Genomic DNA, 26,124 nt, shown 5'->3' on the forward strand with positions numbered 1-26,124 from the left:
TTCTGTTTTGTGAATAAATTATTTAAGGCATCCTAAATAGAATAAAATGGGAATACACACTACACAAAACACCGACAGTTGCAGAGGTCTTGTCTGATGTATTGAACATGAAACAGGTGACTTACGAGGTGATTTAGACCAGATGCTGGTGTCACAGGTTAATCTGGTTGGACTGTCACACAGCACAATCACATCCCCTCCATCTGAGTGCAGATAATATAAAGTATATGCTTTAGTTGTAGTGCCGACCATTCTCAAATCAAATGATAGTTTGTGGGGAGAATAATGATGACAATAACGTTTTCCAAACAGTATATGAACAGGCATCGGCGCGGGCACCAGCTAAGCTAGCACGCTTTTTTTTATTATCCAAAATAAATTAAAACAGACTGTTGCGTCGTGTTAAAAAAATCAAAAGGCAAATAAATGCATTTGTAAAGACGAAATATTTATAGATTTTCCCGGTTGGTCGTTAGTAGCTCCTAAAGAAGTGTACGACACATCTGTTTGACTGTCACCAGCGAATCTGAAACACCACTTAATCTGAAACACCAGTATTGTCGTTACTGTCGAGATTTTTGGTGACTATTTTACGTGGTAAATAGTTAATGTTAATGTTAAACAAGACTGAAATATGAACTTCACTACGTGTTATTAAAATGGTTATAATATTGCGAATCAAATAGCACAGTGACAGGGTTTCAAGGGTGTAACTTCTTTTTGAAACCAAGCAAAAAAAATTACCAGTAATTTAACATAGTGTTAGAATATTCATGCTACATGATTGAACAGTTTTCCTTTCATAAATGATATGTGATTTCCCCTCTTAAAATGCCAAAAGAAAAAACAATACTGTAATGTTTCCCACATTTAGCTCTCTGTCAACTAAAATAACACAGACTTTTGGACTGTACACAATCCAGTAATGCAATGCAAGCAAATGTCTTACAAAACAACTTTAATTTCAAGAGATGACATTAGCATTTCATACATCCAAGGACACAAAGTGTTGACTATCACATGCAAAGCAAATTACATAGCTTATTTCAGTTAATATTTGCAGTGCCATTTATGTTAGGTCATAAAGTGGAAATGAATATCATTTCTCCGCTCCGTAACCCTATACTGCTATAATTAGCGCTGCTTGAGTGGGAATTTCTGAATGTCAGTCACAACACATTCATAAAACAATCCCTTTTGTTTTAAAGTTTTATTCCTTGTTTTTCTCATTTCTACGTCTCTTTGGCGGGTAAAAGGAGTCTTCCGACAGACAGAACTCCAATATACACCAAACTTTTACAAGACATTTAATGTTGGAAACTAATCCACCAGCAATGATAACATTGTTGTTTCCAAGAAGATTAAATCTCACTGACTGCAAGACAGCTAAAACAAAGCCTTTGCAATATACAATCAGCTCGTCTGATATGAAATAAACAAAACAAGTCAAAGTGCAATGGCAACTTTTTAAAGACTTTAGAAGTTAAAGAGTGGCGTTCCACAGAAGCTTTTCCCATTCTTTGCAGAGTGATAACCAAGCCCTACACATCCTCCCACACTCATACATAAAGATTAAATATGTCTTTGTTGAATGAATGGGAATGCACTGGGCAATAGATAACCAAAGTGCAAAAAAAAGGAATGATTAAGCTGCTGCTGCTGATTGGTCCTTAATGCAGTTGCAGAGCAGATTGTTTCAATGTTAGCTTACTCAAAGGAATGATTTCATTGCATCTTATCACATATTTTGGGATATTACGGTCCTCTCATCTTTTCACCTTGTCAGAAACTTGGAGAAACATTACTATTGTTACATGAGCAAGAAAAGTCACACAAATATATAACTGTCTACAACTAGTCTACAGGATTTTATGATTAACAACCTCCTCGTGTTAATTCATATTTAGTTTTTGTGCCTGTACAGTAACAAGCAAAGCCGTAGTAACAGAGCAGTTAAGATACAAGGGGTTTGGACCGATTGTCACAGTGTTACAATGGAATGAGAGTTCATTAAGAATGCAGGAATGCAATTATTACTAATGCCACGTTGTCTTCCAGTACAATAAAGGAATGTAAAATATCCATAGAAATGTATACATATACAGCTTTTATACTATTTACGTATAAAGAGATAAACAGCCTCTTTAACAACATAAATGGCTAACAGATATTTAGTTGTTGGCTGCACTATAACACTCTTATTCACATATTTATAATCACATCCCTCCTCACAGACCACCAGCAGGACAGCACACACCTGCCCACATATTTCATGGCTTTCCACAAATGAGCCAATAACACAAACACAGCATGAAAGCTGATGACACACAGTTCAGATTAATGAAATCCAGGACGAGAGCAACAGGACCTGCTTTAGTGAATGACTCAAGGTAGAGGACAATGGTAGCTGCATTGAAATTGGGGTTTGCAGGAAATCTTCGGACAAACTCACAGTGGACAGTTCAACACTCTATCTGCGACTGGAGCTGCCGGCGCAGGGTGAGAGTGCGCCGGTGAAGCTGTTGCATCTGCTGCATGCGATCTCGCTGGCGGGCAAGGTTCTGGGGCATGGGGTACCGCTGGCAGCCGTACAGGAAGCGGTACGGGATGCGGACGTGGCAGGCAGTAGCTCGACAACGAGGCTGAGGCATGGGTGGCAGCAGCATCCATCGCTTCCTCTCGGCGCAGTAACGGTAGGCCTCTTTGCGATACTGCTTGTCTACATCGTCGCTGTTCTTCCAGCCCCCGATGATGAAAACATCCTCATCAAAGTGGCAGATTGCAGCACCCTCAATGCTGGTTACCTCTGGTGGAAGGCTTTCTAGGATCTCATCAGAGATGCGCACACTAATCTTCTGCCTGGCAACCTCATCCCGAACTGTGTAGCTTTTAGGACAGCAGGAGGCTGTGTGGTAGAAGTTAGTGGATGCCACAGCCATCTGGAAGATACAGTAGTTGTCAATAAGAGGCAGGGAGTCAACATCCTGCCACTGGCGACTCTCTGTGTCATAACGAGTGGTCACCGTCTTCAATCCGTCATCATTATCTGTATCGACGGGTGTGCGTGCTGTGACATAAACATAGCGGTCCTCCACACTCACTGCCTTCACGTCTCGCAGGATTTTGGGAGCAGATTCCAGATTGTGCCATTTGTCCTGCTCTGGCTCATACACACTGACATCCTTGAAACCCGGGCTGAAGTTGCCATGGCCACCAATGCTGTATAAGATATCCTTAATGCAAGTCAGGCCAAAGGAGTGCTTGCGTGTGGTCAAGTTGCTCACCTGCTCCCAGGTGTTACGATTAGGGTTGTAACGTTCCACAGTCTTAGCGAAGCCTGGCTCCATAGAACCAGCTACATAGACGTGGGACTCTGTGGCAGCGATGGCGTGGCCATCCAGATGGTTATGGATGTGAGGCAGATTGACCCAACGGTCCTCATAAATAAAGTAGCCCACACATTCGCTAAGGTAGTCGCCTCCCTCCGAAACTCCACCTACTACCATGATAACGTCCATATTTTGACCAAAGCGAGGCTGAAAGGAGGCCATGTGCGAAGACCAGAACTCCATATCAGCCGACTTGAGGTTTTCAAATCTAATAGCATGGCCCTCTACTGCCTCCGACACCAGCCGCAGGCAGGCCTCGTTGGATGCCACCAGTCGTTCATTTTTCACCACTCTGGTCAGGTAGGTGGGCTTGATCTGGGGTAGCCTCAGGAGACGAAACAGCTCTTCAAAATAGCGGCTTCTCTCCTCTGGGTTCTTCTGCACCCACTTCACCACAGCCTCAAAAAGCACTTCCTCAGAATCCACGGTTATCTCTGCATCTGATAGCCAGTCACGCACCAGGTGAAAGGGGAGCGTGTAGAACTCCTCATCCTGGATAACCTTGTGGAAGTTGCGGCGGATCATGTCTGCAGCCCGCAGAGCCAGCTGGTCCAGGGTGTACATGTGAGCCAAGCTGTGGACGGCCACACAGTTGGTCAGACTCAGCTTCTTCTTAAGGAACTCTCCACAGAAATCTTTCAGCTGCAGCAGCAGGAACCTGACAAAGTAAACAAAGGAAATACAGTAAAGATTAGACAATGAAATTTCCTGCCAACTACATAACAGCATTCTGTTTACTCTTCTTTCTGCAAGCAGTGCGCAAAAACAATACTTCTACGGAAGGCCCAATGCATAGCATGCATAGTTAATTCATCTTTCTGAAAGAAAAAAGAAAAGATGCGATATTAAACTGATCATACCTATCAGCCAGCTCCAGAACTTCATGCACATTGCAGGTACTGACGCGTATTTCTCCCGTATACATATATTGGATAACACTCTCCACCGTCTCGGGGTCCGGCCCCAGCTCTGAGCTCCACTCCTTCATCTCCACCCGTCCGGACAAGGACTCGGAAAACTGTCCCCCCAGCAGTGGGGTGAAGTAGTCGGTGGCCGCAGCCAGGACAGACCTGTGGGCTGAAAACTCACAGCTCTGGAGGCTGCCCATTGCCGCCCCGCTGCTGAAGGCCAGCGTCACGTCGCAGAATAAGCCCTGCTTTCTCTGTTCGTTCTGCCGCCGCGAAAGCTCCGAGCAGTGGGAAGACGAGGTGAATTCCTCGGCCTCTTCCGCGTCTCCGTCTCCAGCAAGCGCACTGGGCGTGCTGGTGCCGCTGCTACCGCTGCTCCTGGTGGAGTCCTCCGGGTTGGGTGCCGCCGCTGCCATTCTACTGCCAGCGCTGGAGATGAGCAGTGGTGGGAAATGAAGTAAACTAGCTAAGGAACGGGGGAGACATATAAGCGGAGAACAATGAAATGCGTTTCGTATTCGTTGCGTCACTTCCGGGGCGAAAAGGGGACGGTTTACTTTAAAAAAAGCCGCTTCAAATCACCCCTTTTTTCAGCTTTTAGTTTAATTTTAGAAGAAAAGACCTTAGTATAAAATAAAAAAGAGGTTATTTTTAATGTTAGTTTTAGCGTTCTGGTCTGTGCAGCACATGATAGCATTTAACACACAGGACACAATGGATAAATTTTCAATTACTTAATGCAATAGGCAAAAAAATTGGTGGCCTTTTTTTAAACATGTACTGTCATACATTAAGTTTAAAGTGTTGTTTTTGCGCGGCTTTTTTTTTGTAAATAAACAGAGTCACTGACATGCGCACTGAGTAAAAGGCGTTCCTACCTGTCTACACATGGACAGGAAAACATAATTGTTTTCAGTCTGCAGGCTCAGAGCAAGCACGCTGTAAATACACCAAATATGTATGTAATCGCTTTAACATCGTTCGTTCGCAGTGGATATGAAAGCCGTTCAATGCATTTATCTGAAAAAAAAACCCGTCCCCGTCTAATAATGTCTCTGTGATTTGAGAATTACATCTAAAGGCGAAACAATTAACTCTCAGCAGGGCAAAGCAAGTAAACTCGCAGTGATTATACAGGACAGTAAGATACCTAATTCACTCAAATGCACAGTGACGCTACCTTGTTATTAAGTCATGATGTAACTGCGTTTGTCTCACGACACGTCGAGACGTTCATAACCCTGTCTACACGTGTGTACCTCAAAACAGCTGGAGTGATGTTTAAAAAATAAATGCTATCCCGGATTGTAGTTTTCTTTTTTTTTCTCTTTTGTGTAATATTTTACTAAATAATTGGGAGAATTCAGCCGTTGTCCAGTCAGTGGCTTCCGAATATCCTAAATTACACGTTTACCTTTGAGGGAAAAGTCCATGTAATGTCACCCAGAACACATTAGTCTCAACAGCTTAAAAACAGAAGGATACTAGACTTCTTTAAGTTTAGATGTTAAGGTTTTCACAAAAGGTAAAGAAGTCGGGCTCCTTTCTTTTTTAGCTCTTAAGACTAAACAAGAAAACAATCCCCATTCCTGGAGGAGATACTAATCCCGTGGGGTTCTGGCGCCCCCTTGTGAATAAAGACAAACACATGCATTGATACATTTTAATGATTACATTTTAATGTACTTAATTATACCGTTATCAACATACAACAAATCAGTACACAGGAACACTTAGCTCACACTCAAAGATAAAAAACATAAAACATGAAGACACTGAAAACACGTTTCTGGTTTCTCACAGATTTGATACACTTTTTAACCACAACTGCATAATGGATAACACTGGCGATGCCTGCCACATATAGATACCCTTTTGGACCTTGTTTTTTTTTTTTTTTTTTTTCTAAAGAAGTTCAGTCATTCTGAAAAGATTTTCACACCAGACATGAAACAACCTTCAAAACTGCTCTCAGAAGAATTAAAAATCAGAATGAATAAAAACCATACCTCATTAATTATACAAAAATAATACATTTTATTTAACCCCAATTGTGCTGGCTCAAAGATATTTTTATTAATAATTTAGCTTTTTGTTACTAACTGTGTCTCATTTATCATATGCAATGGCAGCCTCTTAAATAACCAGGTAAGAGGAAAAACAAAACAAAACAAAAAAAACCCCACTAATTACATATTTGTTGTTCTTATGACTAATAACATTATCTGACCATTTTAATGCTTTCAAAAAATACTCCCTCATATTGTACCAGCTGGGAGAGAACATTTCCTGCACACTGCAAATGGCAGTACCTGCTAGGAATGACTCATAAAAATGGTCCCATCACCCACAGTAAGCAGACTACAAGCATCACTCATTACTACTGTGTCAAAGGAAGTACAGAAAATGCAAATTATAACATTCTTTTACCATTTGGTTAGTTAAGTATTAATTCATATGTACACAAATACAGATCTGATGTACAATATGTTCTGATATTATATAGGAATTATTGCACTACATGTTCACTTCTCGTAGTAAATGGCACAGTGAAGAGAGCAGCACAGAAACATGAAACACTGTCGCACAGACACACATGCTACTTTAATATATTGATGTAGTATTTGGGGGTAAACAACAGTACTTCTCTAGTCATCAGTAACTTTCTGTTTACTTCCTCCACTGTATACCTCATCCGATTGCTCTCCAAAACACATTTTAAGACGGAAGGTTCACAGTTTAGCAGGTTATATATTAATCATGTGAGCAGCGCTGACAGGTTTCCAGAACTAAATTCTTTCCACCACTTTGCATTTACAGCTATATTAATCATAACATCTTCCCTATGTTATGGCACTGATTTGAGATGATGTCACAGTATGTGCAGGGGTACTGATGGCAGGGTGAGGGACCAAAAAGCTGCTGCTATACGGTTTAGTCCCTCTGATTACATAGACATGTGCTCTGGGAGTACATAGGAGATGTCATCCCAAGGGTGGCGATACAGACCCTGTTTCAGCCTCTTCTGATCCAGGTAGTGTCCTTAAGGAGATATATAAAAGAAAGACTGGTTATCATACAAAGTAGAAGTGTTTGCTGTCTTGCAGACATTGCCATGCACGCAGATAACTCACCAATGAATCCCATACTGCGACCCAAGACAAAGATGCCATTCAGAGCACCAATTTCCACAAACTCATCTGCTTCATCCCTGTGAATGTGTGATAGACATGGGAAAGGGCTTTTTAATAATATAGACATGCTTCTGTCACATAATCCCAACAAGTTTCAGCACATCTTCCTAAGTAATCATTTTTATTAAAAAGCCTGGAAGAAAAACTATGCTATCCCTTAATTCTAGTTAAAGTGCCATTCTTAAGAGAAACCTGGTTTAAACTTTAAAGAGAAACTGGCTCACCGTGTAAATCCACCACAAGTCCTGAGCAAATCCACAAAAGCCACACCAATGAAGCCATCCACATTCAGGATCAAGTTGGGTTTCTTGGTAACACAAGTACAGCATAAAATCATTACAAGTGGACTTTTCATACCCTTCATTAATTTCCCTCTCTCCCTCTATATATAGACATTATTACAATAAGAAATACTCATATTAAACATTATAAGAGTTTCAAATAATGACGTTAGAATATAATCTGTGTTAGCCAAACGCTTAGACGGCTCTAAACATTCAGCTTCAGTTTTTTCTGCTCTTTGCTGGATACAGACGTGAAAAACAGGTGATATCCCAAATTTCATTGATTATGGAGGCAGCCAATGAGACGAAGCTCCGCTTAAAGTGATTGTGACGTTAAAAGTGAAGAGAAGCTAAAATCACTTGTTTCAGACAGACGATGAACTGGCAGCACCAAGGCCCTGGATGATAAAGATTATTTTGAACTGAATTATGCAAAGCTACTTTGGTAGAGTCCAACAATTTGGAGCTGGAAATAATTAGAATAAGTCCCCTATAATGTAAGAAATTAGTTTTTTCCAAAAGCTATTCTAAGCTTACCTTAGAGGTGGTGATTTTCTCTACTTCCAGAGCATAGTCCAGCAGCTGTGTGGAAGGAAAGTGCTGCTTCACAAAGTCCTTTAAGATCTGGACTCTCATGTCTGGATTGTTAATCTGAAAAGCACAGACAATTCAATTTCAACATTTCTTCTCCCCAGTCAAAATTGTTGTCTTCCTCTATCAGTATTAGCTCATGATCTAAGAATTATTAGATATGGTGCACATCTATATTTCTTGTATTTTTAAATACTTAGTTTAGCCAGAATAACACGATGCTGTATCAGATGCTCACACGCTAAGTAGCCATGGTACTCACCGACTTGACTCTGTGTCCAATGCCCATGATCAGCTTGCCATCCTTCTTCATCTTGTTCACAAATTCCATGGGCAGCATGCCGCTATCAAATGCTTTGCTGAACTGCTTTGCTGCAGCATCCAAAGCGCCTCCAAAACGGTCACCCTAAAAAAATTTTTAAAAAAACATTACAGGAAGAAAGACATAGATTACATTTAGGTGGATGAGTTTTATAGCTATATAAATCAAGTAAATAGTTCAAAGACAGGTGTGGGTGTCTTACAATGGTGAGAAGGCCTGAGGTGAGGCTGGAGATGAGGTCTTTGCCAGCTCGGGCACATACAATAGTGTTATGTGCACCAGAAACAGCAGGGCCGTGATCCGCAGTCACCATTAGACACATTTCGATGAACTGGCAGGCATACCTCGGCAACCTGCACACAAAGATGATGAAATATCATAAAAAGGTTGCATAGTTCAAAGATTTTTCCGGAGCTATTTATGGCTGAGTTACAAGCCTGACCTCCTCTGGAACCAAAGCAGCCCCAGAGTGCCTCCGAGACCTATTTCTGACTTGAAGACCTCAGTGATGGGCATGCCAGCATAAATGAGCTCCTGACCTCTCTCGTCACAGATACTGGTCATGAAAGAAGCTGGCTTACGGATCAGACCGAGCTCCTGAAAGGCAAAAACAATGAGAAAAATGAAAAACAACTGCCATCACACCCTTTAAAAGCTCTGCTCTTAAAAAGTTATTCTTTCTGGCATACTCACTCTTGCCCACGAGTAATCCATTGGTACAGTGGGAGGAGGCAACTCTTCAGCTGGCTGAATAACTCCCTTCGCAACTAGGTCATCATATACAGAGCTGCAAAATTAAAAATAACACAAAAATTAATTACATTTAGATCAAGAATCGCTGCATAAGAATATTAACCCTCCCCCTCATGAACATGCACTGACTTGATGATATCCCCAAGCTCATCAAAGCTTTTAGGGACAAATGCACCAGCTTCCTTCAGAGCTTTGTTCTTAGCTACTGCTGTCTCAGAGGCCTGGTTGGCACAAGCTCCTGCGTGGCCAAACTGAACCTGAACACATTGTGTAACACATTGAAGAACACAATTAAAGCGACAATTAATTTCTGGAATGTCTCATTACTCATCTGTTTAATATGCATCAGACACTAAATCTGCCCTCTTACCTCTGAGGAGAACATAGTGGCACAGGTGCCAATACACCAGCACACAACTGGCTTTGTGATTCTGCCCTGTTTGATAGCTTGGCAGATCTTGTATTCCTCTGTGCCACCAATCTGTTACAAGGGCACAGACAGTCAAAAATTAGCAGCCAACAACAGTTTAAAGCTCCGAGCACCAGTGTGTGATGGTTTACTCCTCACCTCTCCCAGTACGACAATCATCTTTACTCCAGGAGTGTCTTGGTAGCGCAGCACATGGTCCGTAAACACAGAGGCTGGGTATCTGAAGAAGAATTATGAATTATGTCCCAGCTCACACCACATTTAAATCCAGAGCCAAAAAGCACATACGTACCTATCCCCACCGATGGCCACACCTTCAAATACACCATCAGTGGTGCGGGAGATTATATTGTTAAGTTCATTGGACATGCCGCCTGATCGGGACACATAGGCCACGCTTCCTGGGCGATACAGCTTGGAGGCGAGGATGTTATCCAGCATGCCTCCCGTGTTCCCGATCTTGAAACAGCCTGGCTTGATTCCTCCAACCTGGACAAAACAAAACAAAAGGTGGTTTACTTAAATTAAACAACAACAAAACAGAAAGATCTGGTAAATTCTCATTAGAGGTGAAGAAAAACTAACAGTTGCTGGTCCAATGATTGTGACACCCTTCTCATCTGCTGTCTTGATAAGCTTCCTAGTGTGGGCTTCAGGGATTCCCTCAGCAATGATGGCAATGGTGCGAATCTGAAGACAAACAAAGAGAAATGCTTAACTGTGAAGCCCTTATTGAAGTTTTTATAGGCCACAGATGCTGCAGCTGGGTACCTGTGGGTACTGCATGGTCTCTATGGTGCTATCAAAGGCTGAGCGCAAAGAGGCAAAGTTGATGAGCACATCTACATCTGGATGCTTCTTCATGGCATCGCTCATGTTCTTATACACAGGGAGGAGGATCTCTTTATGTCCCCAGTAGAACTTCTGTTTGTGGTCTCCACTGGAAGGCAGCCAACAAGAAAGGCATATAAGAAACAGTAAAAACAGTACAGTACTCTCAGAGGTTCTTACAGTTATATTACAGCAAACGGGCATTACACTGAGAGCAGACACAAGCTAAAGAGGACAGGCACAGCATACATACGTGAATGGGTAGACCATAGCTGCGACAGATGGCTCAGCTCTGGAGCAGATATAGTCAAAGTCCAGCATGCCCTGCACTGCACGAGTCTGCATGCCCCACACTATCGACTTTGTGTGTTTAGTGAAGAGGGTAGTTGCCTTTCCTACAGAGAAAGGAAAACTCTTAGATACTGGTGGCACTGTTAACAGTGTTTAAATAAAATTGGACATAAAAAAAAAAGAAAATCGATATGCGAGTCCTTGTATTAAAACACTGTCACCTCCATTTTCTCCCAGAGTTTGGAAAATATGAAAATGAAATTTGAAAGTGGAAGCATGGAAATAGTTTTTGCAGAAACCTATTGCTGACCACAGAGGGCGCTATAATACCTTTAGTCAACTGTGCATACATACAACGCCTCTACCTACTATCCAGTGATGGATGCAAGTATGACAAACAGAAAGGTTTTGGCATTTATTGTGTAGTCTCGTGGTCGGGGTGTTTCTCACCAACGGGGGCTCCAGTTTTAGGCTTCTTTGCTGGTGAACTCTCAACTTTGCCTTTGTTTTCAGAGAAAGAAGCAGTCCTGCTGGATGCTGGCGTCTAGAAAGTATTAAAAAAAAAGAAGAAGAAAAAAGTAACTTTTTTTCCCCCTCGCATATCTCAAAAAAAAGTTTCTCAGTAAGGACAGCCTAGTTGGGACAGCTTTAGCTGTGATAGCTGTGATAAATGGTAGAGCCGCTGGATAAGTTGAGATCACGTGCACTTGATGTGCATGTGTCCTGGAAATCTATTAAAAATTGTTTTTGTTGATGACCCCAGTTTCCTAGTACTTCACATTTATTCACACCAATTCCCGGTAGGACAATTCATATTTCATTTCACTTTGTTCTTCTGTTGTAGCGCACATCTGAAGCAAAGACAAACACACATGCACACACACGCACTTCCTTTGCTGAAATCTTGCACTGCACATTTTTAATGGATGCCTCGAGCGGCGCACTACAACCTTGCACTTCCAACTGCAGACTCACGACTAAAGCAGCCCACAGATCCCTGCAATGCTCTTTATATAAGAGCATTGCAGGGAACTGTGTAATCTGGTTCACTATGAGGACAAGATAATAGTGACTGAAACAGAGGCTGTGGCATGTAACCTACATTTGAGGGAACTGACTGATGTAAATACACTTCACAGTGAATTGCAAGAATATCTTGATGGTTTATCAGGCCAGTGCGCGTCATACCGATGTGCTGCTGTTGGAGTTGAGGAGGAAGTTGGCAGTGTGGGCAGCAATAGGAGGCAAGTTGGCAATTGGCCTGTGGCCCAGCGCCATGCCAACAATGGCAGTCATGTGGGTTTCTGTGCCAAAGACATGAATTGGGATGCCAGTGGTCTTTCCTGTGGAGAAAGGTCCAGAGTCGAATTAACTGTGGTGTGTAACAGCTGGCAGGTGCTTAGTCTCAAGACTACATTGATAGATTACAGTATGAAGCCTAAATTTATAACATATCAGGAAAAACATACCAACTTCTCCCATCACTCTTAGACCTTCCTGGTAGTTGGGGCCTCCACGCCGCACAAAAATAGTGACCTCATGCTCCTTCAGTGGCTCCTGATAATCTCTGATAGCCCGAACAATTCCCTTTGTCCAAAATGACAGAGATGCTCAATTAACACATGATATTAAATAAGAAATACTGATATACTAACACCATGCAAACAAAAATGCACACTGTACCTTAAATGTTGCTGCAACATTTGTGAAGTTTGCAATGCTTCCTCCGATGATCAAAACCTTCCCTGGAACACATTAATATGGAAATAATTTCATATAGAAATAATATTGTTAATAATAAAAAAGAAAGAAAGAAAGTAAGAAAGTTTACACAATTCCCACCATCAGAGTGCTTTTCTCTCGTCATCAAAGATAGGATGGTCTTGGCATAATCATAGGTCTGCTGTTCACTCGGTGCTCCAGAATACTCTCCATAATTGGCCAGCTCGTTAACCCCACCAAGATCACAGATTGTGTCACTGAGGGTGTTTCATATTAGTAAAGAGATAGAATAGAGAGAAGAAACAGATCAACAAAAGCAACCACAGCTCTGTTTTTCTTATATGGGGCATTTTCAGCTGCAACAATAAACACAACTTCAGGAAAAACAGACCCCCAGAACACATCCCCTTTATTCATTTAATACTGCACTGTAAACAGATACAACTTAACAGTGCACAGGGGAAATAATTAGTCACACCTGATGGGTCTGCAAGTCCCGCTCTACACCCCCGACAGACGGCAGAGCGAGTGAGGCACCGCTCTTTCTTCCAGACTCTCAGTAAAACAGCAACATCTAGGAATCCAATTTAGCTGGCAGCTGAATGGGCAGAGTCTAAACTGCTGCACTATCAGTATCCCTACTGCATCTCTGGCATTCTCCCCTAATGCTGAACCCAATTATGCACAGAGGAATGAATTTAATGGTGATCAATACTAGAGATTGTTTAGTCTTGAGAGCCATGGATTCTAGTGTGTATGTTAGCACTATGACTGAGTACCTGTACACCACTGAGGCACCGCCGCCTGCCACCATGGTCCAGATTCTGCCTCGAGGATTAAGGAGAGTGAGTTTGAGGCTGGCTCCACTCTTAGCATCAAGGTCTGCAATATAGGCCTCCTACAAAAGGAAAAGGAAGATAAAGAAGTACGGGCACTGTTAAATATTGCCTTAATCAGAGACCTTTTACAAGCATCTCACTACATAGTTGTAATTTGTCCTTTGCCTGCCCTGTAACATTAAAGGGGCCATTAATTAGAAATACTGTATAGATATTGACAGCGACAGAGGATGTGATGCACATCAGTGGTTGTTTGTGACAGTCAGGTCCACAGCTGGTGGCTGAGAGTAAAAAAAGCTCCCAATCAAAGGCACCTGCTGTCCCTCATCTCCACTTCGACTCGCAGCAGCCCAATTAGACCGGGCCGTCTGCTACACAGACAGACAGTCTGTCTCAAACCAGCTCCCACATGTTTCACCCAAAAACAGACAAAAAAACAACCATCCTGTAAACAAATGAAAAAGAAAAAACCCCCAGCCTTTTTCCATTTACAAGCTCACTACATTAAATATTAATTTCTGTCAGTGTCATTCAAAAGTACAATAATCAGTCATATTCATCTTCTAATTATTGAAACAATCTTTCATGTTATAGGTCTTTCATTTATTATAAATATAGCTCCCACAACAAATAAAGCAGAACATTTCATGCATCTATGGGGTAAATTTATTTATTTTCTCCAAATCGTTATGCACATGTTGCAGCCCAGGTAATCTTTTCTGGAGACACGTTTCCTCTCCAAAGTGAGACCTACAGTATTTTTACGTGTGAATATGTTTGACGATACCACTGTTTCTAAATAATCATACAGGAGCTAACCTGTTTAAACCCATTTAAAAAAAAAATACAATTTATTCTTCAGGTTAAAAACAGGTTTACAGGATCCATTGCAGTTAACACTATCCCCTTCTTCTTACCTTTAAAGTACTGAGGAACGCCATCACGAGAGGTCTAGGACATTTTAATTAACTGAAACAGTGCCATTATTTTAGTTTGGGAAGGCACAATTTATGAAATGATGAAGGTGATGGATGTTCTACTGTACCTCTGATAAAAAGCTAATGAGCAATAATAAGAAACAGTCTCAAGAGGTCACAATTATAAGTCTGATGCATTTCTACCTCTGTCCCTCTAGACCTCCCCTCACCTCGGGATAAGCCTCCCTGCCGAACGGTGGAGGAAACTCCACATCTCCCCACTTGGCCTTGCAGATGTAATCAGCTGTTGCGTCGATCTTAGCGGCCATGTCCAGCACATAAACTCCATCTTTTGTGACCACTAAAAGGGGAGATGTCAAGATGTAATGTTAAAACGTATACTCCAGCATGCTAGTATAAACTAGAAATAATCTTGTAATTAAACACACACCACAATCATATAAATCAGATACAGATTTAAGTTCTTACATTCACACATTATTGTGACATGCAGTCATTGAAGTTGTATAGCAAATGATTAGTTTGATTTAATTAAGTATGATTAATGTGCTTTAATACACATTAAAATACTACACTGTATTCTAAATGATGGCACCCACATTTGGTTTATATTGTTTTGTCATTGATTTATATAAGATACATTAATTATTTATTTCCTCGGTTTTCTTGTGTTACTTGTCTGTTGATGCACTCCGCCTTATTTTGAACAAAGGAGGAGGCTAAGGGTGAAGCTGTTTTAAATGCCAACCAATTGAACTTAACCATCTGCTGAGACCACATTAAGGGAATGTGGTTTCTTTACATTAAATTTACTTTTTAGTCCCTGTGGTTTCCACTGCTAGTCACGGTGGATAGTTCCCCCTCCCTGAGCTTGGTTCTGTCTTTTAAAAGGGGTTTTTTTCCTTCCCACTGTTGCCAAGTGTTTGCTCATAGGGGGTATCTGATTGTTGGGGTTTTCCCTGCATTATTGTAGGGTCTTTACCTTACCATGTAAAGTGCCATAAGACACTGTTGTTGTGATTTGGGGTTACTTAAATAAAACTGAGTTGAACTGAATTTGGTTAGGTCTGTTTGATTAAGGTCTTCTTTCGTTAAGTATTATTTTCAAGATCTGTTCAGCTGACATCTTTTGTGGGCTCACCTATGTCTAAAAATAGCCTGTTTTCATGATAGAGCATTTTTCCATATAATTTGTCTTTTCTGGATATAATAAAACCCACATTTTAAAAAAAACAGTGATTATACATCCTTTAACTTACACCACATCAACAGGAAAAACTACCAGAGGGCATGTACTGGTTACTAATTACATCTTTGCAAACACATGCGGCCTTCATCAAACAGAAAGTGCATGTATTATTTAATGTTTTTCTCCCCTCTGTGTCAAAAATGTGTGTTTCATGATGATTTTTTTGTGATGCTTTCCTCTCTAATTTCCTTTTGATGTCCCCTTTCCAATTTTATAACCTGATAACATATTAATAAGCTGGTGCAAGAATAAAGTGTAGATGCTATAACAGTAGCCTGTTCAGATATAGTTTGAGATGTTATTGTGGACTTGAGAAAAACAAAGAAAAAAAAAAAAACATACCCAGAGGGTTGATCTCCAGATATGTGAAGAACAGGTCTTCATACAGGTTGAAAAGTCCAACAATGAAACTGGCCAAGATGCTGCAGAAAAAGAGAGAGAGAGAGAAACAATAAGTTCAGTGTATAAAAGCCTGATTTTTGGATTGGTTGCAGCAGTGCCAGAATTAAATGGAGATGTCTGGATGCCGTGATGCACAATACAAGACAATCACATTAGAAATAGGGGGGAAAAAATTAAATACATGAAAAATCCACTGATATAAAACAAATTGCTGGCTACAAATCTAGGGCTAGCTCAAGCTCTTAGTCACTTACTTGAGTGTAATAGCCAACTATTACGTCGCCAAATAAATACACTACAGCCAATTTATTATGAAGAAAAATTCCCTAGAGTTGTCACTGACGCCTTGTTTCCCCCAGTATAATAAAGTTTTATTATTATTATGTTAGTGGTGACGCATGTCTTATGAATCTATTCTATGAAGCATGACTGATACAAGCCACAGAATGTTTAGATAAGGAAGGACTACAAAGTATAAATATGAGTGCATGACTTTACCCTTTGCCACAGACAGTATAATTAAATGACAGACACAGGCTTCCAGGTGTAAAATCTGAAACAAATGGGGAAGTGCTCGAAACCTCATTTAATCGAATCTGCAAGATGTTCATCTTGTAAATCATAGTCCTACTTATAATAAACGAGACAGTCAAGCAGGATAGAGAAAAAGAGGGCAATTAATTATTAGCCATTCAAAAAGAGAGGAGGAAAACACTGCACTGCCCTTCCCATGGACTTTGTATTGCATGAAGGTGCAGTGTGGTGGAAGTCACAACCAACAGAAGTAAGCTGAGGAAGCAAACAGCTGTGCTTTTTGCAAAATCACAAACAGGATAAAACAGAAAAGGAAAACTCCTTTATACTGACATTAATTATACTTAAATAGTTTTTACAGATTGCATTTTAAAGGTATAGAATTTGCATCATGGATGACTGTAAGATGGCAGATGTGAGGGAGAAAATGAGACTGGGCCCATATGTTATACACAGTACAGTCTATGATCTTTGCCTAGGTAGACTCTGATTCCCATGAGTCCCTTTAGTATGCTTATGACACACAGCAATGAAAACTTTGCAAAAGGACTCGTCTTTGTGAATCCATCTCTTTTTGAATATCAAAAATCTCCATGACAAAAAAATGTAAAAACCTGCAAAACATTCACATGCAAAGCACAGTTTCTATGGTCTGTATTCAATTTCTTGAATTGAATCTAACCATTTTTATCTTTAATCTGCAAAACAAATTATCCTCTGCATATTAACAATAATGTTATAAATATACACAACAGGAGCTGCATGCAAACAATCTAATTTGCCTTCTCCATCACATGTCAAAACAGAGAAGTGAGAGGTTGCTGTAGGGGAGGCAGTGCTTTGCTCTCCTCTCCTGTCTGTCAGTTCTGCAGGCAGCTCTGAGCCTCTGTACCCGTATCAGCCTTTTGTCAGGTCGTCGAGTGGCCCGTGGGGGGAAAACAATGACCGAAACCCCAAGTGACTCAGCTTCTCATGTCTGCTAGCTAAATGCAGGTTTTGTTTTGAGTCCAGAGTGTGAGGAAAAAAAGTGTTTGTGGGGGTGAGGAGGTGAGCTGGGGCTGGCAGAGTGATTTCTGGGATGGCTTCTTCAATGTCAGCCAAGACAGTGAGACGGCCAGAATCTGCCATCACAAGAGCAATGCTGAAGAGATGGATAAGAGGGTTTGGCGGAGGGTCAGCCACTGTATCCTTCCCATCAAAATAAGTGGACGTGTTCTGAATGTGGCTGTAGCGTTTTAAAAAAAAAAAAAGAAAAAAAAAAGGCTGGGAGGTGGAGGCTGATCGAAGAAACGCAAAGCCAAGGAGGGAGTTTGTCATTTGTCTAATGGGCAAATGGAAACCCTCTGCCCGTGTACTGCTCCCCCCACATTTACTGCCAATATTAAAGTGCTCTCTCCAGCTTAATTTATTTGCTGCTCCTCCCTGTTGGTCAGTAGTTCCTTCTATTTTTAGCAGTTTAGTGATGAATACATCAATGTTTGGGTGTATTACAGGGTGTATTAATGAACATAAAATTGTTAATAAAATATTATTTTGCAATGTTTTTATTCAGTAATGTTGTCTTTTTTAATATGAGAAGGTCTATAAATGTTTAATTGTTCTCTTGTTTAAGTGCACATACTGTTTTGTGGGGACTTACTACGAAATAAGGTACAGGCTTCCTGTAAAAAACAATTTAATCATGTAAAAGGTGTATTAGTTTTTAAACAGGTTTCACAAAGATGCTGCTTATTCTGTGAGGATGAGACTGTGTAAAGACAATATACGATATTACACCTGCAAGAGAACATATTTAGCCTTCCTTAAAGGCTAAATATGCAGAAACTGACAGAGTACACAATAACAGAAACCCCAGTCTAGTCTGTAATATGCAAAAAAAATGCAAATTCTAACTAATGCTGAGTTTCATGCTCATTTTCATAAACTGTACATACTGTGTCCACTCCCAGTCTTTGTCTACCCTGCACACATCAAGATTCTGCACATGCACTCCCTTTACCATTTCTATCCCACTTACACTTTCTTGTCATTGGGGACATGAGTCAGCAGGTCTTTCTTCACCAGGTCTTCACTGATCTTTTCATCCACCTTAATTAGTAGCTTCTGTGCCTTGGCGTCGACGTCTCCTACATCCACCCCGCCCTCGTGGTGAAACAGCACATAGTCCCCTTCTCGAGTGGCGTATATGCACACATAGAATTCCTCCTCCTGACCAATGGATAAAGTTTACAAATCTGTCCATTAGATTTCTTGAATACTTTAAATATTTGATTTAGCATCTGTAGTAATACGATATGAATAGGCTAAGATATAAAGAAGCTAGGAATTTATTTTACCTGCTTATGTGGGACAAATGGCTCAATGAGGAAGTTTTTGAGAACACCCTTGGCTTTTCCCACCTGCAAGTCATTAACACAATAAATTTACTGTGGGAGAAGCAGACATATATGTACATGAAATTAAAAATGATAAAGTGCAGAAATAGCACTGTGAATGAAGGAACTGACATTTTAAAAGACAAAAAAGGAAATGCTCTCATGTAGAACTGCAGGCATAGAGTGCTAACACAGCCACAGCTCATTTAGTAAAAGCTGTCACTGTTCTTCTGTTAAAGGCCAACAGGCGCAACGTAACCAGGGACCGGCTGAGAGCAACCAGCCGTGGAGGAAAGAAAAAAAATACATATAATAAGGGTGAAAGCTGCCATTTTCAAGGGGAGAAATAAAAACAAAAGATTGATGACAGTAGTGAAAATGATTGAAAAACTCACAGTAGCTTATACTCAGATAAATAAAGTGGCAAATATGAAACAGGCTGATAAAGAAAAATAGAAAGCAATGCCTTTATAGAATGTCATATTGTACCTGAATTTTTCAACATAACCACTTATGTCACTATTACCCCACAAAACATTAAATACTAACTGAAAAAACTGAAGACGTGTGGGCAAGCAAAGTGTGAGCATCATAAAGGAAGTGACAGGATATATTTATTTAGAAGTGATGTTGAGGAAGTTAATCTAGTATGGGTGTTGTTCCTGTAAACAGCACCACTTACTTTTTCATTGAAATAGAGTCAGAGAGGAAGACAAGCATCAGAAAATATGAGATCAGAAGAGTTAATGTTAAAATGTCTGCGGGAGGGCGGACAGCGTAGATGTCTAAGTCTGTGGATGTGATAACAAACAACGAAATGACATGGGAGCTTCAAATTGATACCATAGATTTATCCACTAAAAATTGTGGAACTAAAAAGTTGGAATCTAAGTGACCTTGAACTAAAGAGCAGAGGTCAAAGGTCAGGTTTGCTAAAACGTTGTGAATGCGTTAATGTAATAACAAGGAGACGTAGGATTCTGAAATTGATGCTATAGCTGTTTCTACAGTAGGATGCTGAGGGGTAGCACTGGTCAGTGCCAGTATTTTAATAATATGCAATCACTGTGTGCATTTTGAGGGCAAAAGAAGTAAATCACATATGAATAAAATATACATGTTTGTACTAGTGAAGGTAATTTATCTGCAAAATGACTTCATCCAGTTAAAATGATTACTCTACTGAATTACACTTCTCCTCGGGAGAGGACAATAAAGATGACATGGCCCAGCAAACTGAAACACTGCACAGACCATCAACAGAGCAGCAGTGGCTGCAAGTAGTAATATATAGTAATTCTACCTCTCGGCTGATTCCAAACAAACGATGTTTTCTACATAGCCAAATTGTGTGCTAACTACCTCACACCGCTGTGTCTGGGGTCCGAAAGAAAAAAGTTAAAACGATATACCTTGCGGCAGTTGTGAAGTGACGAGGAAAATACCGTGTGTCTGATGGGGCGATTTTATATAAGTGGACTTTGTTTCAGTTGACCTAGGACATGCAGAGATAAAGAGCAGTTTGTAAAGAAAAAGGTGGAAACTATAGAGGTACAGTTAGGGGTGTGCACCTTTCTATGTGAACGTTAGGGTGGGTGTCCTCGGATGCTCTTGTTAAGAAAACAACCTTTATTGTTGGGGGGGGGGGCAAAAAACCAGTGCAGGTATATTGAGACTGCAGTGCTGCTGCATTTATTCGTATTTACAGCCAGTAGCACTGCTGACACTGTCACCTAATTTGCAAGAAGATATGCAGTTTCAGTGCTACGCACACTCTTCTTCAGTGCTTTATGAACCAACCCAGTCTCTCCGTAACTCACTTCTGGATTTATGAGGCAAAGCGGCGTCTCAGTGCTATGTTGATGGAGTGAGTGTTTCTTCAGTGGCAGCACTTGCCTCAGCTGACTGGATTGATTTAATACCAGCAGGCTAGCAATGAAGTCAATAACAAACTGGGCAGCTGTTTAGGCAAACGTGCATCAGGGGAGGAATAAACATAAACCAGGCACATGCAAGGAAAACTGGGAAGGAGGGTAAGAGAAAGGGGAAAGAAGAAGGGAAAAAAAGGGGAAAAGAAAAACACTGGGATAATATTGACTGGAGGACGGTTCAGCAAAATGCACGCTCTCAAGCAGAAGGGTGGGTGGAGGGAGTTGCCTGAGAGACAGCAGAGAGGCAAAGGGTGGATGACGTACTGTGGTTTCTTTCATAAGGCGGGGTTTGAGCCACTCTTTGACGCCATTTAGGTCCAGGTTGACGCCAACCAGACCCAGCTTGCCTCGTCTCTTGATGAGCTGGTCCGGCTTCACCACCAGTCTCTGAAGGAGGAAGGGAAAAAATATTATCAGCAAGCTTTGAATGAATTCATCAAATTGACCTTTTCAGTTTGAAAAGCTAAGTCTAAAGTAAATGTTCTAATTTAATCTGTAGTCATTCTGCTTTTATACTAGTATGTAAATATTACTTTAAAGGAGCTAATTGAAAATATTAAAGCTGGAGAGGTTTCTAGAGGTAACAGTTAATGCATTTTAACAGCATAAATATGAGATTTGACACCAGTGCAATGGTAAAAATGACCCCAAAAAAAACCCCAAAATCTGATTCTTAATCAATCCTTTTGAAATTTCCAGCTTCAGTGCAACTATTTCATTATAAAGTATATAGTAAAAGTACTGAGCCACATACCCATTACCTACGGGAGCTGCTCAACACCCATGCCACGAACCTGCCGGCGCAGGTTTTGTGTTGATTTTAATAACAGGAGGTTTGGAAGTCTGCACTTATTGAGCTAAGCACCTTGTGTGGTGGCAGGTGTGCAAAAACAGGATGGAGTCTGATGTCTGAATCTGACTGAGTCTGATGTCGCCTATCTTTATGCCATCTCAAGTTTATTCAGTGCAATTTTAACTTTTATCAATCTTCCAAAAAAAAAGAAAAAAAGAAAAAGAAAGATGTAATCTTTGCCTTCTGGGAATTATAATTTATGAATCATGAATTTTATGATGCTTTCTACATTTATTAAACAGTAGAATGCATAATCACTGCATTAATTGGCAGAGTAATGGTAAAATCTGGGGCTGTTATTTGCAGTCCTGAATGAATTCTGCTTTCAGTGTAAGCCAAATGTTTCAAAGTGAATTAATGAATGGAAAAGGCATGGATAGGGGCCGACATATTCATGTTGCAGTGATAAAACACACACTGTTTTCCTCAGTTCATTTTATTTCAGACCACAAGACTGCAGGTATGTTTTTTATAGGATTGCTAAACAATTCCTTACTGCTCTGGAAATCCCAAGTATTTAGTACCTGAACGATGAGGTGCCATGTATTTGAGAAATTATCTCTCATCTACCAACCATCCCATACGATGCAATTGAAAAATTACATAAAACCCCTACTGGCATCACCCAGTTCCTCTTACTTCAGATGAAAAGAATGACTTATGACAATGGAGCCATTACTATCTGGGTGCTTGCCAGTGAGCAAATGAGGAGAGGGCTGAGGGTGAAAGTTAATGCAATTTCTGAATCAATTCTGCAGCAGGACACATCACTGTGGATCTGCCCTAAGCATCCTCCTAATACCTTCCAGATAAAATCCATCAGCAGAGAGGGAGGCAAACAGAGAATGACATTTCATCGAGCAAGATGAGCAACAGAGTAATTAAATCAACTGATATGATAGCTGTCTATGTACGTAACAGAAGAGCAAACTGGAAGCCTGGAGAACCTGTGCAAAAATGCAAAACCCAGCTCAACATTTGGCTTCTGGTGGTGCAAATATGAATTTTTTTCTACGTCTTCTTTTTTTCTTGTGCTTTTACTTTGCCCCATTTCCACCAGGTATGGAACAGAACTGATGGTTTCCTCCTCTGTCTGTGATTTCAGCTAACAAGCACCAAGAGAGCGCTCAGCTGCCAGCCTAAGTAATCGTGCCTATAAAGAGGATATCCTTTTCCACAAGCAAAAGAGACTGTGCTTTGGAGATCAATGGTCTATAAATTAGAGACATAACAAGATGACTGTTCAGTCAGCTAAATAAAATATTACTTCACCATCCACATATATTACCGCCCTAAATGTTTCTCCTGCCTCACCTCTGTGAGCAGCCATGGGTGCTCCTGAGCCAGTCGGTCAAAGTTGGTCTCAGGTGTCACGTTTGCATAGCGGAACCTGTTCTGGATGGCCGCTGATGTGCAGATGTACTTGTAGAGGAACTCCTTTCCCGTCTGCTCAGAGATGGCTTTGGCTGACATGACTGCTCGGGTGAGACAAACAGAGAGAGATGTATGAGGAGATATGCAGATGAGAAGTAAGGGTTGATACAGAAAAGCAAACATGTGGTGGATAGAAATAAAAAAACTAAGCACAAGATGTTACATTGAAGCATGCTTTTTTTTGTGTGTGTGTGTGTGTGTGTGTGTGTGTGTGTGTGGGGGGGGGGGGGGGGGGTTTAAACTAAAAAATTATGCAAGAGTTCTCTAATGCACTGCTGTGCTCCCAGAACTGTCAAGAAATGGTCTGCTAACAAGATGACTGAAAGACAGCTCAGCAGTTTATATTCAGTGTGAGTAATAACAGACATACTTAACGGTAAAGCAATAAGAAACATGGTTAGAGGCACTATCAGGCCTTCTATCCTTCTGGACAATCACATATGAGGTTTGTTTCAACCTGACAGGACATGAACAGTAAAGCCAACCCTAATGTGATTAGTATGGGTTTGTTTCATCTGCACACTAATGAAGTCATGGGCAGTTAGTTATTTGCTCAACAACCGGATCCACACAAAAGCTCCAGCAGAGCAGGAGGAGAAATGACTAAATAAACTCACCTCACAAATTTACAGTTGCAAGATGAATTATATGATGATTATAAACAATAAATATGCAGCAAAGATAAGAAATAATCTTTGGATGCAGGACCTGCTTTCCTTTACTGACAAAATGTGACGGAAGTAAAGTAAGAAATTCAGGCATCTGTAATAACATCTGTAAAATTTTACTGCTAAAGGGTGGGGCGTGAACTTTACACTTTTGCCGCATGTTTCACTCAGTGAGGTCATCTCCACTGGAGTCAACAGAGGTCAAAACAGGACATCAGTGTTTGAGTTTTATAAGCAGCCTATTATGCACAGGCACATCTGATTTCATAATACCAAGACCACAGCAAAGTAAATATGCTGATATGAACAGTCATGAACAGCTTCAGGACTTAAAAATGAGAGAAATAATGTAGAAGCAGCAAAAATATAAGGAAACTAGTACTTCTGCAGCATCACCGAACCCATCTCCGATGACAGCTGTTCATTTTTAAACAGGAGAAAATCTCACACTGAAGACTTGCATTTTTCTTTGCATACTGTGCAGAACATCTTGCAGAAGCACGGCATTAGATCTTAGCTTTTTTTTCTTTTTAGGTTCAACTTCAACTTACTGAAATTCTGACCATTTCCATTTCGAACTTGTTAGACATTTCAGTTTTACTGAGAAAATCTACGTATGTGCCTTCTTACCATCATTTCTTGGTGTCCATTAGATCCAATCTGTTTTAAGACCATTGAAGTTTTTAGTTTTTTAAATTTAATTTTTTTATTTAAGCATTGTTATTTTAACTGCATGCCTTCACTTGTGTTTATGTCATACACTTCTGATACACTGACTGATGTAGTTGACCCTCCAACAGTGTGTTGGTAAACTGATGACGCTCTGGATTCTCCATGTAACCTTTCAGGGATGGAGTACCTGCTCGGTCTGTTGCTATAAGAGATTTAATAAGCTGAAAGCTCTGACGTCTGCTCGCAGTTCTCTGCGTGCTACACTGCGGACCTGGCAGCTATTTCTTTAACAGATTAATGGGACTGTCATGGAGCTTTCTCATTATTGATCACTGCTGTCTCTGAGTCACAACAGCACCGAGTCCAGACCAGCAAATGTGGTTCAAGCAAAGCTCATCGGGGGTCACATACATCATCTCATTTCTCTGTTGCACCTGACCTGTCAAAGGTGTTAAATATCACTGATCCACAGAAACACTGGTTCAGATTACACACTATAACCTAAATTAATAACAAAGGGTGATGGATGCCTGGGGAAGGGAGAACTGAAGCAAAACAAAAAGCCGTTTTAAAAGAATGCAATCCAATATCAAAGTTGGAGGTCATTGTATAATTTTTAGCTTTCATTATAACCCCACTAACTATTACAACAAAATCTTCCTGACACAGTTAAAGGACCGAGTTACTGATTGAGTCACACATCCCTCAGTGGAAGGATTTGGTCAGTCTGGTTCATTCATTTACAAACCGGTCAGACAGCCTCGCAGTTATCTGGCAAACATCCACATCACTACTCACTAAAGTCTTACTCAAACTTACTAAAAACCAGGATGTAGGAAAAGTACAAGTTAAACGTGGTTTGTGGACTGAGTAGTTTAACTTCTCTTATCAGACAGAGAGAGAAAACAATAGACAAATAGTTAAAGGAAGTTAGAAAGAAAAACCACAGACGCATTTTTAAGTAACAAAGTGGCGTATTTTACCTTGTTTTTTGTTTTTATGTCGTCAGCAGCTGTATAAGTTTGTTATGGTCTGATGGGTGAATTTCCTCGGCAGTGTTGCTCCACTCTTGCCGCCTGCGGTGACCACTGGTGCGGGAGAACGAGGTTCCCAGTCAGTTTTGTCTCCATCGCCTATCTGCTGACAGGCTTAGCTGATGTTTCCTGGGCTCTGATTGGCTCTTTCCATAACGTACACTTTTGCTGCCTTCAAGAACGGTAAGAAATATTACAACTAAGTTACGGAAGACACACTCGAGGCAAATAAACTGGTAACACTGTATATATGTAATTTAATTTTAATACATAATTTTTAATGCTTATCTTTTTGCTTCTGTAGCTATAGCTTTGATATTAAACGTTTTTAGCCCACGTGCGCATCTTTCCTACATTATTGTCTTTATTGATGGATGTGTGAGTGGGCAGTTTTATTCATACTGCACTTGAAGATAATCAGACAATTAAATAATACATTTATAATAACATTTTAAAATATGAAGCATCGACAGAGATTAA

At 40.6% G+C, this 26,124-nt stretch overlaps 2 protein-coding genes across 2 annotated transcripts; both read right to left on the reverse strand.

The window, feature by feature from the left end:
• Positions 1-941: 941 nt before the first annotated feature.
• LOC120742348 (kelch-like protein 11) lies at positions 942-4,830 on the reverse strand. The gene is made up of 2 exons (XM_040045625.1): positions 4,250-4,830; positions 942-4,047 (listed from the first exon to the last, which is right to left on the reverse strand). Exons 1-2 carry the CDS (start codon positions 4,711-4,713, stop codon positions 2,463-2,465), a joined length of 2,049 nt encoding a protein of 682 aa, XP_039901559.1. The 5' UTR covers positions 4,714-4,830; the 3' UTR covers positions 942-2,462.
• A 1,124-nt stretch (positions 4,831-5,954) lies between these two features.
• On the reverse strand, positions 5,955-25,736 carry aclya (ATP citrate lyase a). Its single transcript, XM_040045617.1, has 28 exons — positions 25,594-25,736; positions 23,151-23,311; positions 21,248-21,370; positions 19,014-19,076; positions 18,695-18,885; positions 16,084-16,163; positions 14,702-14,832; positions 13,495-13,613; positions 12,836-12,972; positions 12,677-12,738; positions 12,463-12,580; positions 12,182-12,336; positions 11,444-11,537; positions 10,956-11,097; positions 10,643-10,811; positions 10,457-10,561; positions 10,164-10,360; positions 10,010-10,091; positions 9,812-9,922; positions 9,571-9,698; positions 9,382-9,475; positions 9,131-9,285; positions 8,891-9,041; positions 8,629-8,772; positions 8,313-8,426; positions 7,716-7,798; positions 7,432-7,508; positions 5,955-7,339 (listed from the first exon to the last, which is right to left on the reverse strand). The coding sequence occupies exons 2-28, from the start codon at positions 23,307-23,309 to the stop codon at positions 7,245-7,247; spliced, it is 3,279 nt and encodes a 1,092-aa protein (XP_039901551.1). The 5' UTR covers positions 23,310-23,311; positions 25,594-25,736; the 3' UTR covers positions 5,955-7,244.
• Between the last annotated feature and the right edge of the window lie 388 nt (positions 25,737-26,124).

This window comes from Simochromis diagramma, unplaced genomic scaffold, assembly GCF_900408965.1.
Source record: "Simochromis diagramma unplaced genomic scaffold, fSimDia1.1 OVJJ01000321.1, whole genome shotgun sequence".
Lineage (NCBI taxonomy): Eukaryota > Metazoa > Chordata > Actinopteri > Cichliformes > Cichlidae > Simochromis > Simochromis diagramma.